Source organism: Desmodus rotundus, chromosome 1, assembly GCF_022682495.2.
Source record: "Desmodus rotundus isolate HL8 chromosome 1, HLdesRot8A.1, whole genome shotgun sequence".
NCBI lineage: Eukaryota > Metazoa > Chordata > Mammalia > Chiroptera > Phyllostomidae > Desmodus > Desmodus rotundus.
This window is the reverse complement of record NC_071387.1, coordinates 89093842-89109859: the sequence shown is the minus strand read 5'-3', so window position 1 is coordinate 89109859 and position 16018 is coordinate 89093842. Positions and strand designations below refer to the sequence as shown.

The following is a 16018-nucleotide window of genomic DNA, read 5'->3' as shown; positions in this document are numbered from 1 at the left end:
AGTACTGTTATGAAGATAGGTGTGCATAAGTTCTTTTAAATTGGTGGCTCAGGATACTTTTTTTTTTTATTATTGTTATTCAAGTACAGTTGTCTCTATTTTTACCTCACCATGCCCCCCACCCCACCGCACCCATCCCTGCCTTCCACCCTTGAACCTTGCCCCTTTGGTTTTGTCCATGTGTCCTCTATACATGTTTGTTGATGGCCCTTCCCCTCTTATCCTCTGCTACCCCTCTCCCCCCTCCTCTGCAGTTATTGTCAGTTTGTTCCTTATTTCAATGTCTCTGATCATATTTTGCAGCAGAATCCATGGCTAAAAATGCAGTTCCATTTTTAATTTTTTGAGGAAATTCCATGCTGTTTTACAGTGGCTGCATCAGTCTGCATTCCCACCAACAGTGCACTAGGGTTCCCTTTTCCCCACATTGTCATCAGCACTTGTTGTTTGTTGATTTATTAATGACAGACATTCTGGCTGCCGTGTAGGTGATAAGCCAGCACCAGGATCCTGGATGCTTCTCTGGCAAACCATCTGCTTTCCTCCTCAAAGCCTCTGCCCCAGTCTCTTCTTCAGCATCTTTCATCCACTCTGCCACCCATTTGCTGGTACCCAGGTAACAAGTGCACAATATTTCATTCTTGGGGTCTGGAAGATGGCAGTGAAGTAGGTGGGACTGAACCCACTTACTTAGTCATGCACCCAACTGGGACATCCAGCCAATTTTCTAAAGACCAGAGTAGACAGCCAACAGAATCCCAGCTGATATGAAGTTGGGAAGCTAAAGTTTGCAGAGAAGTTTAAATATGGACATGTAAGTAAGACCGGAGCTGTGAGAAGACCAGAGGCAGATCCAGAAAGAAGTCAGAAGGCGAGCACCAACAGCTGAGACAAATTTGATTTTACCATCCTTCAGAATGTGCATTTTTTGGTTATTTTAAATTTATTTCTTTTCTTTCCATTTAGTTTTTTTGTTTTGTTTGTTTGATTCCATTGTTTGATTGATTTTCTTTATTCTCCCTTTCATATTGCATTTTAATTTTTCTCCTTTCACTTCACTCATATTCCAATAATACACTACCATACGTCTTTTACTTTTTATTCTTTTTATTCAGATTATATATTTCTTATCATATTGTGGTTATTCCCAATCCCACAGCACACGTCTCTGCTCTTAGCCCATATTGCCATCTTCCTGAGCTTTATTACACTTGTGGTTAACTTTATTCTCTCACACATTCTGCCAAGTTTCTATCCTTTACTCTTGCTATATCTCACCATCTAACTTCATGTAAGTGCTCTTCTTTCTAAAGTCAGCTCACATTCTTTTTCTCTTCTAATAAGATTCTAATCTCTTTTTTACCTTTCATAAACAGTGGCTAGTTGGGTGAAATATCATGGTTATTGCTGTGTTTCTCCAAAGGATCTCCTACCTGTTCTCTATTTGTTGGTACTTTATCCCATAGAATACTACCCCACTGTCATAATCCACTCCGCCTTCAACCTGCCCCAGATCACATACAAGACAAGGTGAGAGTCGTGAATATCAGTAAACCTGCTGAAGTGGAAAACCCACCAACAAATGAGCTACCAACAGGTACAGCACAAGTACAATAAGGGAAACCCACACAAATGGAAGAAAGGGCAACCCTACAGTATCCAGACAAGGAGATCAAAGAGACCACACCACTGAGTGCCACATAACTCCTACCACAGAAATTCACCCCATGAAGATAGCTGGCAAAGCAGAGCATCTGGAATTGCAGAATCAAACAAAAAGAGTCACAAAAAATGGGAAGACAAAGAAAGAACCCTCAAATGAAAGGAATGGAAGAATCCCCACTAAAAGAGCTAAAGGAAATGGAGGTAACCAAACTATCAGATATAGAATTCAAAAGAATGGTTATAAGGATGCTCAAGGACCCAACAGATAACTACAGGAACTGAGTGGGAACGACAACAGTATGAAAAAGGAAATAGAAACTATAAATAAGAACCAGGAAGAAATGAAGAATACAATATCTGAAATGAAAATTATACTAGAAGGAATTACAAGCAGCCTGGATGAAGCAGAGGACCAAATTACTGAGCTAGAAGACAAGGTAAAAAGAAACACCCAAGTAGAGCACATGCATGAAAGAAGACACACAAAAAATATGAAAATAGCTTAAGGGAAATGCAAGACAACATGGAATGCAACAACATTCAAAACAGAGGTATATCAGGAGGAGAAGAAAATGAGCAAGGCATAGAAACTCTGTTTAAAACAATAGTAAGAGATAATTCCCAAATCTCGAGATGGGAAAAGCCATGCAAGTTTATGAAGCACCAAGGGTCCCAATCAAGAGGAACCCACAGAGGCCTACTGCAAGACACATCATAACTAAAATGCTAAATTTTAAAGACAAAGAGAGAATCTTAAAAGCAGCAAGGGAGAAACAAGGAATAACATAGAAGGGAGCTCTGATAAGTTTAGCAGGTGATTTCTCAACAGAAACACTACAAGCCAGGAGAGAATTGCAAGAAATATTCCAAGTGATGCAAAGCAAAGGCTTGAAACCAAGACTGCTTTACCCAGAGAGGCTCTCAATTAACATGGAAGGCGAAATAAGTAGTTTCTCAGACAAAACTATGCTAAAAGAACACACCTCCAACAAACCAGCACTGCAAGATATGCTAAAGGGACTGCTTTAAGAAGAGGAAAAGAGTGAGAGACAGATGAACACAGGTAGAAAGAGGGAAAATGAGTAAGTATCTATCAGTAATAACTTTAAAGGTAAATGGATTAAAAGCTCCAATCAAAAGGCATATAGTAGCTGAATGGAACATGACCCACACATATACTGCCTATAAGAGATCTACCTCACAACATAAGACCTACACAGATGGAAAGCGAAAGGTTGGAAAAAAATAGTTCAAGCAAATGGGCAGCAAAAATAAGCCAGTGTAGCAATACTTATATCAGAAAAAATAGACATGAAAACAAAGGCCATAAAAACAGACACAGCAGAGAACCAAGATGGCGGCGTAGGTAGACACACTGCGCCTCCTCGCACAACCAGAACTGACAGAGAATCCAACGGCAAGGGGGGCTGACACCAAGGAAATAGAAAATAAACATTCATCCAGACCAGTAGGAGGGGCGGAGACGGGCACCGGGGTGGAGAGGACTCACGTTGCCTTGGCGGGACTGAGACTGGCGGAGTGTGGGACGAACTGGGCAGGCAGTCCGAGCACTAGCAGACCCTGCAACCCTACATTTGCGCAGATAAACTGAGAGGGCCGGACTCGGAGTGGCGGAGAGCGGGGCAGGCAGAGCAGTGGGTAGCACCCCGGGGCCCCACATTCGCCCACAGATAAACCGGGCGAATGGTGGGGAGCAAGGCAGACTGCTCAACCCAGGGCTCCAGCTCAGGGAAATAAAGCCTCAAACCTCTGATTGAAAATGCCCGTGGGGGTTGGGGCAGCTGCAGGAGAGACTCCCAGACTCACAGGAGAGGTCGTTGGAGAGACCCACAGGGGCCTAGAGAGTGCACAGGCCCACCCACTCGGGAACCAGCACCAGAGGGGCTCAGTTTGATTGTGGGTACCGGAGTGAAAGATTGAAAACCGGAGGAGAGTGAGGCGGGCGCCACTGCTCCCTCTCGGCCCCTCCCCCACTTACAGCGTCACAGCACAGCAACCAGCGTTACCCCGCCCCGGGGAACACCTAAGGCTCCGCCCCTTAAAGTAACAGACACGCCAAGACAAAAAAAAAAAATGGCCCAAATGACAGAACACTTCAAAGTTCCAGAAAAAAAAAAACTAAGTGAGGAAGAGATAGCCAACCTATCGGATGCACAGTTCAAAACACTGGTTATCAAGATGCTCACAGAATTGGTTGAATCTGTTCGAAAAACAGATGAAAAAATGAAGCCTATGCTAAGAGAAACAAAGGAAAATGTACAGGGAACCAATAGTGATGAGAAGGAAACTGGGACTCAAATCAATGGTGTGGACCAGAAGGAAGAAAGAAACATCCAACCAGAAAAGAATGAAGAAACAAGAATTCGGAAAAATGAGGAGAGGCTTAGGAACTTCCAGGGCACCATGAAACGTTCCAACATCCAAATTATAGGGGTGCCAGAAGGAGAAGAGGAAGAACAAAAAATTGAAAACTTATTTGAACAAATACGGAAGGAGAACTTCCCCAGTCTGGCAAAGGAAATAGACTTCCGGGAAGTCCAGGAAGCTCAGAGAGTCCCAAAGAAGCTGGACCCAAGGAGGAACACACCAAGGCACATCATAATTACATTACCCAAGATTAAACGCAAGGACCTACATCCAAGATTACTGTATCCAGCAAAGCTATCACTTAGAATGGAAGGGAAGATAAAGTGCTTTTCAGATAAGGTCAAGTTAAAGAAGTTCATCATCACCAAGCCCTTATTATATGAAATGTTAAAGGGAGTTACCTAAGAAAAAGAAGATAAAAAATAGGAACAGTAAAAATGACAGCAAACTCACAGTTATTAACGACCACACCTAAAACAAAAACGAGAGCAAACTAGGCAAACAACTAGAACAGGAACAGAACCATAGAGATGGAGATCACATGAGGGTTGTCAATAGGGGAGTGGGAGGGGGAGAGGGGGGTAAAGGTACAGAGAATAAGTAGCATAGATGATAGGTGGAAAATAGACAGGGGGAGGGTAAAAATAGTGTAGGAAATGTAGAAGCCAAAGAACTTATAAGTATGACCCATGGACATGAACTATAGGGGGGGAATGTGGGGGGGAGGGGGTGGGCAGGATGAGGTGGAGTGGGGGGGGAATGGGACAACTGTAATACCATAATCAATAAATGTATTTAAAAAGAAAAAAAAAAACAGACACAGAAGGACACTTCATAATACTCAAGGGAAGAATCAATCAAGAAGACATAAACATAAATATACATGCACCCAACATAGGAGCACCCAAATATAATATAATATAAGGAAAAACTTGGAGGACTTCAAGAAAGATATAGACAGCAACACAGTTATACTAGGGGGTTTTAACACCCCACTGTCAAAAATGGATAAAACTTTTTTAAAAAATTGTATTGTTATTCAATTACAGTTGCCTTTTCTCCCTATCCCTCCACCCCACCCCAGCCAAACTCCCCTCCCTCCCCCACCTCCACCCTCCCCTTTGATTTTGTCCATGTGTTCTTTATAGTAGTTCCTGTAATCCCCTCTCCTCACTGTCCCCTCCCCACTCCCCCCTGGCTATTGCTAGATTGTTCCTAACCTCAATGTCTCTGGTTATATTTTGTTTGCTTTTTTCTTCTGTTGATTATGTTACAGTTAAAGGTGAGATCATATGGTATCTGTCCCTCACCGTCTGGCTTATTTCACTTAGCATAATGCTCTCTAGTTCCATCCATGCTGTTGCAAAGGGTATAAGCTCCTTCTTTCTCTCTGCTGCATGGAACTCCATTGTGTAAATATACCACAGTCTTTTGATCCACTCATTTGCTGATGGCACTTAGGTTGCTTCCAGGACTTGGCTATTGTAAATAGTGCTGCTATGAACACTGGGGTGCATAGGTTCTTTTGGATTGATGTTTCAGGGTTTTTAGGGCAGCGGAATTGCTGGGTCAAAGGGCAGTTCTATTTTTAGTTTTCTGAGGAAATTCCATACTGTTTTCTACAGTGGCCTCACCAGTCTGCATTCCCACCAACAGTGCATTAGGGTTCCCTTTTCTCCCCATCCTCTCCGACATTTGTTTGTGGATTTCTTTATGTTGGCCACTCTGACTGGTGTGAGATGGTACCTCATTGTGTTTTTAATTTGCATCTCTCTGATGGCTAGTGATGCTGAGCATCTTTTCATATGTCTCTGGGCCCTCTGTATGTCTTCCTTGGAGAAGTGTCTGTTCAAGTCCTTTGTTCATTTTTTAATTGGGTTGTTTGCCTTCCTGGAGTGCAGTCATGTGAGTTCTTTATATATTTTGGAGATCAGGCCCTTGTCTGAGGTATCATTGGCAAATATGTTTTCTCATACTGTTGGTTCTCTGTTTATTTTAGTGCTGTTTTCTTTAGCCATGCAGAAGCTTTTTATTTTTATGAGGTTCCATTTGTTTACTCTTTCCTTTATGTCCGTTGCTTTAGGGGATGTGTCTGTGAGGATGTTGCTGCGTGGAAAAAATGGATAGATCTTTCAAACAAAATATCAACAAGTGTGTTGTGGCATTGAACAATGTCCTTGATCAAATAGACTTAACTGACATATATAGAACCTTCATCCCAAAAAGGCAAAATACACATTCTTTTCAAATGTCATGGCACATTTTCAAAGACAGACCACATGATAGGATGCAACACACGCTCAACAAATTCATGAAAATTGAAATCATATCAAGTATTTTCTCAAGACCCCATCACAAATGCCTGAAACTAGAAACCAGCCCTAATGACAAAACTCAAAAACACTCTTAATTCATTGAAATTGAATAACATGCTATTTAACAATGAGTGGGTAAATAATGAGTTCAATGAAGAAATCGAAAAGTTTCTGGAACAAATGAAAATGAACACACAACAGTCCAAAACTTATGAGACACAGCAAAGTCCATCCTGATAGGGAAGTTCATAGTGATACAGGCCTATCTGAAAAAGATAGAAATATTTCAAATAAACAACTAACCCTACATCCACAAGAACTGGAGGAACAACAAACAAAGCCCAGAGCAAGTAGAAGGAATAAAATAACCAAGATGAAAGCAGAATTAAAGAATATAGAGATTAAAAGAACAATCCAAAGGATCAATAAATCCAGGATCTGGTTCTTTGAAAAGGTAAACAAAATCGACAAGCCTTTAAGCAGACTCATCAAGAAAAAAAAGAGAGAGAGGATCCAAATAAAATCAGAAATGAAACAGGAGATACCACACAGATACAAAGGATTATAAGAAATTACTATGAAGAACTATATGCCAAGAATCTTGAAAACCTAGGTGAAATGCACATTTCTAGAAAAATATCATCTCCCAAAACTGAATGAAGCAGAAAGCCTCAAGAGACCAATAACACCTGGTGAAATCAAAGCAGTAATCAAAAAACTCCCATCTCACAAAAGCCCTAGACCAGATGATTTCACAGGATAATTTTACAAAAAATTTAAGGAAGAGTTAACTTCTATCCTTCACAGACTATTCCAAAAAATCCAAGAAGCGGGAAGACTCCCAAACTCTTTTTACAAAGCCAGCATCATCTTCATCCCAAAGCCATGACAAAGAAAGGAAACTATAGTCTAATATCGCTGTCGATAGATGCTAAAACCCTCAATAAAAATAAGTTTTAAAAGACATTATCCCACATTTTAATTGTTTTCGTTGGGAGAGCAATTCCATTTATTTAGTGTATTACACATCCAGAAGTAAAAGTTCTTTTCCTTTTAAAATAAATACAGTATCTTCTGTTTATCATGGAGTATAACTTTTTTTTTTAACACATCACATTCTGTTTTAGCTCAACACATTATTTTTCTTTATCTGTAATTTCATTATGCTAATTGTTTTCTTGGGGGTCCTCCAAAGTTCAACGACTTGGCCTACCACAGCATTTAGCCTATAGTTGTATTCACAGTACTATTAATTAAAAAACAATGCCATAATAACAACAGAAGGATGCAAAGCATAATCAGCAAAGAGAAAAGGAACATGGGAAAAGTCCAGAGGAAACCAGGTATAAGATTCCAAGTGTTTTCTTTCAGTGGAAGCACACAGGTTATGCTTCATTTCTCCAGCAATGAATTGTGACCTATGTGAAAAGTTGACCAGATGCTCATTAGAGATTCAGTGACCAAGGTTTTTATTGGGGGCTGGTCACAGAGGTATTCTCTTTCTAACATATATCAAGGTTCAAGATTCCCAGAAGAAAAGCATGTGTTCAGTATAAACCATATCATTTGCACAGTTTAGGTACAGTGAGCCACTCTTATTAGAGAGTGATGGGAATCTTACCAAAATTTAAGTTCCCAGATGGCAGTCAAAGGCCAATCTTCAAGAGGCCTTTCTAAGTATAAGATTCTCAAGCCAGCACAATTCTTTTCTACATAATTATAAATACCAATTGTGAATTGTGAAAACCAATCAACTGATGATATTTGTGATAACATATTAAAAGTTAAGTTACCTTACAGTTAAAAGTCTTAACTGTAAAGCTATAGTTATAGTCTAAAATAGTTTAACAGGGATGGTATTCAAATGGTTCAGTTATAGAAAAAAAACATGGTAAGTATAATGGTTAATACTTGTCTAAAAATATTCCTTAGTCTTTTGGGAAGTGATTTAAAATCAATAATAGAGAATTATCTACAAAATCTTAGACCAATCTGGGGTTATTTGGTCACATATTTTTCTTTTTAAAAACTTTTTAAAGACTTTATTTATTTTTTTTTAGAGGGGAAGGGAGGGAAAAAGAAAGGGAGAGAAACATCACTGTGTGGTTGCCTCTCATGCTACCCCCACTAGGGACCTGGCTGGCAACCCAGCCATGTGCCCTGACTGGGAATTGAACCAGTGACCCTTTGGTTTGCAGGCCAGCACTCAATCACTGAGCCACACCAGCCAGGGCTCACATGTTTTCCTTATGTGAGTTCACAAAGAAACTCAATTTTCCTTTGTTTTTATGTATATGGTAGAGTCTTACCACATGGTTAAGGGCACGAAGGACATGCTGCATGAATGAATGAATGAATGAGTGAATGAGTGAGTGAATGAATGGATGAATACCTCTACCCCTTGACTTGCTTTCAGAAGTGATTTGAAATCACCTTCTGCAGAAAACATTGTTTAATTTTTTATTATTTTTTCAAGCAAAGGTAGTTTCTTAATAGCTCTTGAACAAAGCATTCATTACTCACTTGCATACACTGAAGAACAAGAGTTTACATTGGTTCATAATGAATACTTAAGAACTTAATTATAAACCCACTTTGACTTGAAACCAAGCACTAGTTTCAACTCTCTCCACATCTCCAACACAACATTAACTATAAAATGGAATGGAACACAAACATTAGAGTAAGGTAATCATTTCTAAGCATTACATCTTTTCTGACCATAATATTTAGCCAAACTGAACATCAGCTGTAACTGGACAATAGAGGTAAGTACATCTCCCATCCTTTTTTTTTTTTTTTTTAATCTAAGCTCTAACTGGTCACAATTTTATTTTATATCCACTTTTAATATATACATTGGGCCATATTAATTTTCAATGTTCTCTTTACCTCCTATTCAACCATTTCATGTTCAATTCATCTTCTATGATAGAATGTAAGCCAAGACTATGTTTGACTGTATTTGGGTGTTAAAAGGAGAACCCAAATATTACTCTATTTTGGTCAATTAAAACAGAAATTGTATTACAGGAGAAGTGTTAGACATACCTTTATTGAAGAATGTGCTAACCATAAAGGCAAAGAAAATTGACGCAATGGCATAACACATAAGAAAGACAAAGATGAAACTATAGTCACTGTAGCGGAAGATTGGTTCATTGGAAATCTAAAATAAAACAGTATGACATAATGTAAGGCACACCATAAACACAAGGGAAAAGGGAGAAAATGATAGCCCTAAAGAAACAGATCACACTGCTCACTGACTAGCTCGCTGAGTTGAAAAGTTAACTAAATAATTTATTTCTTATGGAAGGGTTTATGTTTTTTTTCTCAGAGATTGAGCAGGCCATAGTTTCCATAGTGGAGATAATATAAGCCATATTTCCTCTTCCTGACAACCTGAGAAAAATCAGCCCACACTTGAGAGGGGTTACTTTAACCCTCTCAAAGGTTAGATGCAGCAGGCTGCAATCAATGAGAACTAAGATGATGTCTAATACAGTAGACAACCACATGTAGCTACTGAGCACTTGAAAGGTAGTTAGTGTGACTGAGGAACTGAATTTTTATTATCATTTATTTTTAGTTATTTTAATTTACATTAAAAAAGAGTGTCAAATACATATTATTTCTAATGAAAATACTACAGATGGATTGGGATATGTTTTAAGTAGAAAACATAAACTGCAGTTTGAAGACTTAGTACAGAAAGAATATAGTTACAGCATTGAGCAACATAGACAAAGTCCCTAGGCTTATGGAGTTCATGTTCTCCATAGTTCTCAACTCACCTTCCCCCATCAAGAGGTAGAGTCTATTTACTCATCCCCTGGAATTTGGGTGCACCCTGTGACTGCTGTAGTCACAAGTGATGAGATACCATGTCTTTACATGGTCTGATAGAAAGAACCCATGGAGAGGCCCTGAGACCATGTGGAAAGAGAGAGACCCAGCTTAGCCTAGCCTTCCAGACATGCCTGCCAGGTACAGGCATCTGGGTGAAGCCATATGGGACCTGTCTGGGCAAATCCAGCCACTAACTGAATTCCACTAAGTGATTCTCCTCAACACTACATAGAGCAAAGAAATCATTCTGCTGAATCTGCTCAAATTTCTGACCCACAAGATAATAAGGTATAAAATAGATACTATTTCACTAAAAAATAAAAATAAAATAAAAAGGAATGTAAAATATCTTAATTTTCAAATTGGTTGCATGTTAAAATATTTTGTATATATTGAATTAAATATATATTATCAAAATAATATCATCTGTTCTTTTTACTCGTTAAAATTTATAGTGACTACTAAAAACTTAAAATTACATATGTGACTAATTAAATTTCTATTAGACTGCACAAAATTAGGCACTTGCCTTGGCAAAGAATAACACACATATCAAAGTGATAATAATCATATAAAAAAAGAAGACTGTGAAGAAATAGGAAGCCCAGATCATCCAGTTTCTAAGTCCAATTATGAGCTGGTACTCCTGTAGGAAAGTCAGCACAAATCAAATATTACATATATCAGTAATTCATTCCCATTTAAACCTATATAAATAGGCAATATCATCTCTATTTTGTGAATGAGGAAAATCAATTCTCAGACAGTCAAGTGTTTTGATCAAAAGATGCAGTTAATAAGAAACGTATTGGCATGAAAATATATTTCCCCTGAGTTCAGAGATCTTTTTTCAATACTATACTTATTATTGGACAAAAATGAAAAGCATTTCAAATTAAACTTTGAAATAGCAAGATCTCTAATATTTTACTCTACTTCCAGGAATATTAGAGAAATATATCTATGTTTTAAAAAATCCAATTAGAAGTTTGAAGTCAGCTGTACTTCTTATGCTTGTGCTTTATGGCCAATGTGGCCTACCCACTCCACCCCGTTGCTTTCAAGATTTTCTCTTTGGGTCTTTGGTTTTTAGCAGTTTGAATATATGTCTATCTGTGTCTCTGTGTTATATTTATCCTGCTTTGTGTTCTCTGAGCTTCTTGAATCTCTGGTTCATATTTATCATTAATTTTGGAAAAATTATCTGCCATTGTTTCTTTAGCTCTCTTCTCTCATATATTTGCCAAGTATGTATATGGTATGTATGTTATACCATTTGATGTTTTCCTACCACTTTTGGATGGTTTTTTCTGGATTTTTACATTTTGTCTTCTCTTTGCATTTTAGTTTGTGTAATTTCAACTGTCTTATATTCAATTCTCTGATTCTTTCCTTATCAAGGTCAAGTCTGTCAAAGGCATTTTTCATTTTTGTTAGCATGTTTTTTATTTCTAGCAATTTCCTTTAACTCCTTCTTACAGTTTTGCTGTCTCTGATAGCATTACCTATCTAATCTTGCATGTTAATCCTGTGCAGAAAAGAGGTAACAAAGAAGGCTTAAGACTATTAGGAAGTCATGTTTTCAAGGTGGGTCCTTGGCTGAAATATGGGAACTTGGCTGGTAAACTGTACCCTATACTTACAAAAACTTTCCCTAAATGTCAGGTGGATGACTGTGCCCAAACCATTTGTACAGACAAATGTACTCAGACCTACTTATTAGGAGTTTGAAATGTTGGTACATGCTAGGCAAAGGGTGCCTATATCACCAGCCCCCAATCGAAACTTTGGGTACTAAGTGTCTAGTGGACTTCCCTGGATAAGAACATCACAAACGTGTTGCTGGATTTTCATTGCTGGGGCAAGAGTATGCTCTGTGTGACCTCTTGTGAGGTTACTTGAGGAAGTCTTCAGGTAAATTCTTCTAGGTTTTGCCTGTGTCATTTCCTCTTATGGCCCAGCTATGGATATTTACTATACCACTATAATAAATTCCAGCTGTAAGTATAACTTATATGCTGAGTCCCATGAGTCCTACTGAATTTCAGAAAATGGTGGTGGTCTTGAGGATCCTGGACATGTATACCTTTCCCTTTAGAGCCTTTAAATCACTAATCATAGTAATTTTAAATTACTTGTCTGATACTCATCTGTGTCTTATCTGAGTCTTGTTCTGATGACCAATATACCTCCTTGGATGGTGTCTGCTTCTTAATTTTTGGTGTGCCTTGTAATTTTTTGTTGAAAGCCAGACATGTTATCTAGGGCAATAGATACCAGGGTAAATAGGCCTGAAGTATAGGGATTTGTGTTTATTTAGTCAGGAGTTGAGTTTTGTTTGAAGTTCCCTGTTACTCTAGGTACTAAAGATTATAGATTCCCTAGTGACTATTCTATCTCCTTCCCTGCCTTCAGGTTTTTCCTTTCTGTTGCTTCCCAGAGACAGTTTGCCTCTGAAATTCTGCCAGCTTATAAAATTGGTTAAGTTGTATCACTTTCTGTTCTATATTTGATGGTTCTGGGTGTAATTTCTACCTACCAATGAGGACTATGTAGGAATAATCTAACTCTCCAAACAAAAGAACTCCACAGGCCTAAAATATGTATTTATAGAAACTTTATCAGAAAATAATTGGGATTACCTTCAATCCTTTTTCCTTTTCCCACACAATGGATCTCATGATGGAAAGTACAATTGGAGAGAACATGAGTATGAACATCAAAGGGAGGAAACCACTAATGGTCCAAATTAATCCATCGTGAGAATAAGCTGGGTATGGAAATCTCTGTATAAAAATGCTAATGCCATCAAATAGCTTCTGTCTAGCACTGTTCTCATGATACAGCATGATGGCTTTATCTAAGGCATTCTGTACAGCCAGGAACCCTTCTCTGATGTACCCTGAATGAGAAAACATTGTCAAGTAAAACAGACTAAGTAACAGCTCAGACACACAAAGAACAAGGCAATTCAAGTAAGTAATAGTTTGTCACCTACAGAACCTAAATTTACTGTTGTCTCAAGGCCAATTGAACATAATTACCCTGAGAACATATCATAGTTTAGAAAGCAAAGGGATACTTCTTCAGGTTAATCTGATTTACATCTTCCCCAAATTAAGTATATTTAATGAAAGTGGTAGGTTTGCTAAATGCAATTTACTTTTACAAAAAGAATGCAGATTTAATTAAATATTGGTAAGATAAAGACTTGGAAATGTAAAAAAAAGAAATGAAGCCAAATGACAGATATATTCTAGTAAGTTATGAAGAATGGCCCCAAGGAAAATTGTTTCACTGAAACTAAGTCAGCCATACAACTGAAAGGCAGCTTAAGGTTTAAGTTGATTTTCTTCTACTAATTTTTTTAAAAGATTTTATTTATTTATTTTTAGAGAGAGGGGAAAGGAGGGGAAAAGAGTGGGAGAAAAATGGTGTGAGAAACATCAATCGGTTGCCTCTTTACACGCACCCTAACCGGTGACCAAGCCCGCAGCTCAGGCATGTGCCTCACCAGGAACTGAACTAGCGACTTTTTGCTTCATGGCACTACACCCAACCAACTGAGCCACACCGGTCAGGGAAACTCATGGATTACTTAGACATACGTTGTTTCATGTCCAAATATTTGCCATTTTTCTAATTACAGTTAAACCTCAACCAACATGGTTTGAAATTCTTAGGTCCACTTACAGTGGGTTTCTTTTTCAATAAATAACTACTGTTTTCTATCCGTGAAAGCAGAGAGCTGATGGTATGCACTGATCTATGTCATTTTATATAGATGACTTAAGCATCTGTGGATTTTGGTATCCAATTCCCAAGGAAACACTAAGTTTGGGGAAAGTCAAAATTTATACAGAGATTTTCAACTGCAGAGGGCTCAGTGCCCCTAACACCCACATGTTGTTCAAGGGTCAACTAGATCATACTGATCTCTGCTTTAATTCCACCAAAGAACACACTCTATATGATTTCAGTCTTTTTCATTTCAATGAGATGTTTTTTATAACACAGCATAAAATTTATCATGGTGAAAATACTGTGTGCCTCTTTAAAAAGTGTATCTAACCACTGTTAAGTATTTGTTCTACAAACATTAGTTCAGGGAAATTGAAAATGTTATTCATAAGTTGTATGTCTTATAATTTTTTAGATGTTCCATCAGTTGCTGAGAAGATATTAATGTCTTCATCTATGATTGTAGGATTGCCAAATTCTCCCTTTAATTCTGTCAATTTTTGCTTTATGTATTTTGAAACTCTATTATTAGATGCAGAAACATTTATAATTGTTATGTCCTCCTGACCAACAGGGCTTTTTTTTCTTTTTGTTTTATTTTATAAATTGTTTCTTTTTAAAATTGTGGCTAAAACATACATAGCATAGAATTTACCATTTTAACCATTATTAAGTGTGCAGCTGATTGGCATTTTTTATTAATTGTTCTTATTGGTGTTCATTTACTATTGTCCCCATTTCCCCCCATTACCCTTCCCTTCTCTACTCACACCCACTTCCCACATTCAATCCTCCCCACCCCTTGTCTTTGTCCATGGGTCCTTTATACATGTTCCTTGACTTGACTCTTCCCATTCTTTCCCCTGTTATCCCCCTCCTCCCTCCCCTCTGGATGATGTAAAAACATTTAAATTGATAAAATGATATATAGACATGAGTGGGCAAATGATGTCAATGAATGAAAATGTGTGCATTTGGAAAGCACAACACTAAACCACAACTACATAAAGATAGATATATTGATATAAAATTTGAAAGAAGATAAAGCATGACATTGATGTGTGTGTATGTATGTGTATAAATTACATTTGCCAAATATATGGGACTGCAGAGTTGTTTCGGTAGAATATAAATTTAATTTTTTAAATTACCACAAATTAAGAATAAACAAGTTTATTATATATACACACAACTATATATGTACATATACAAATAAAACCATATATATGTATATGTTCATATGCAACTGTGATAATAAAATAAGTATGTTAAGGATCCACTCACCAGGACTTCCTCCATCATGGTCACCTGGGTTCCTAGGGCCTGAAGAAGGATAGATAGGAAAGAGCAAGGCTGTTTTCCACCCTGACAAGTCTGGCCACAAGGTAGTCCTTTGTATCCTAACAAAACGCAGGTGATATTTTACCTAGAAGTAGCAACAGGAACACAAACAAAATGAAAAGCAAATATTAGAAATAAAGTTAAGACATAAGAAAAACCATGTGATTTGAAAGAGGATACTCATCTAATGTCAAAGTAATGCTGAATGGCAGGAAATGACAGTGACCCCAAGCTTACTGTATGCTCCAATCATATCTACACTTGAAGTTCTCTCAAAATGCAGACAGTTCACAAAAACAAGATATACAAATGGCCCATAAATACATGACAAGTTTCTCAATGTCATGCAATGAAATAAATGAAAATTAAAAAGACAGAGGTATTTTTCTTACCTATCACATGGAAAAATCAAAAGCTTAATAATACTCTGTTAGCAAGGCTACAAACAAACAAGCACTTTAATTCAGTTTGTGGGATGAAAAATGGCACAACTGCAGTGGGGAATCTGGCAACGTTTAACAAAACTACACATGCATTTACTGTTTCTTTCAGCAATCCGACTTACAGGAAAAGATTTGAAATATATATCTCCAACAATATGAAGAAAATGTATGTACAGATTTTTTGTAACATTATTTGTGGTGGAAACTTACTGAAATTAATTGCTCATACATAGGAGGAGACTACATAAACTATAGTACCTCTACACAATAGAG

The 16018-nt window shown here is 37.7% G+C and overlaps 1 protein-coding gene across 1 annotated transcript in view; it reads right to left on the bottom strand.

Moving 5' to 3' along the window:
• Positions 1–16018, bottom strand: part of LOC112304812 (phospholipid-transporting ATPase ABCA3-like) — a 328364-nt gene that overhangs the window by 281383 nt on the left and 30963 nt on the right. Inside the window, exons 6-9 of the mRNA XM_053925911.1 lie at positions 15246–15387; positions 12863–13122; positions 10750–10866; positions 9420–9537 (exon numbers count right to left, since the gene is read on the bottom strand). Coding sequence (XP_053781886.1) covers positions 9420–9537; positions 10750–10866; positions 12863–13122; positions 15246–15387 — 637 coding nt within the window. The remainder of the gene's footprint in view (positions 1–9419; positions 9538–10749; positions 10867–12862; positions 13123–15245; positions 15388–16018) is intronic.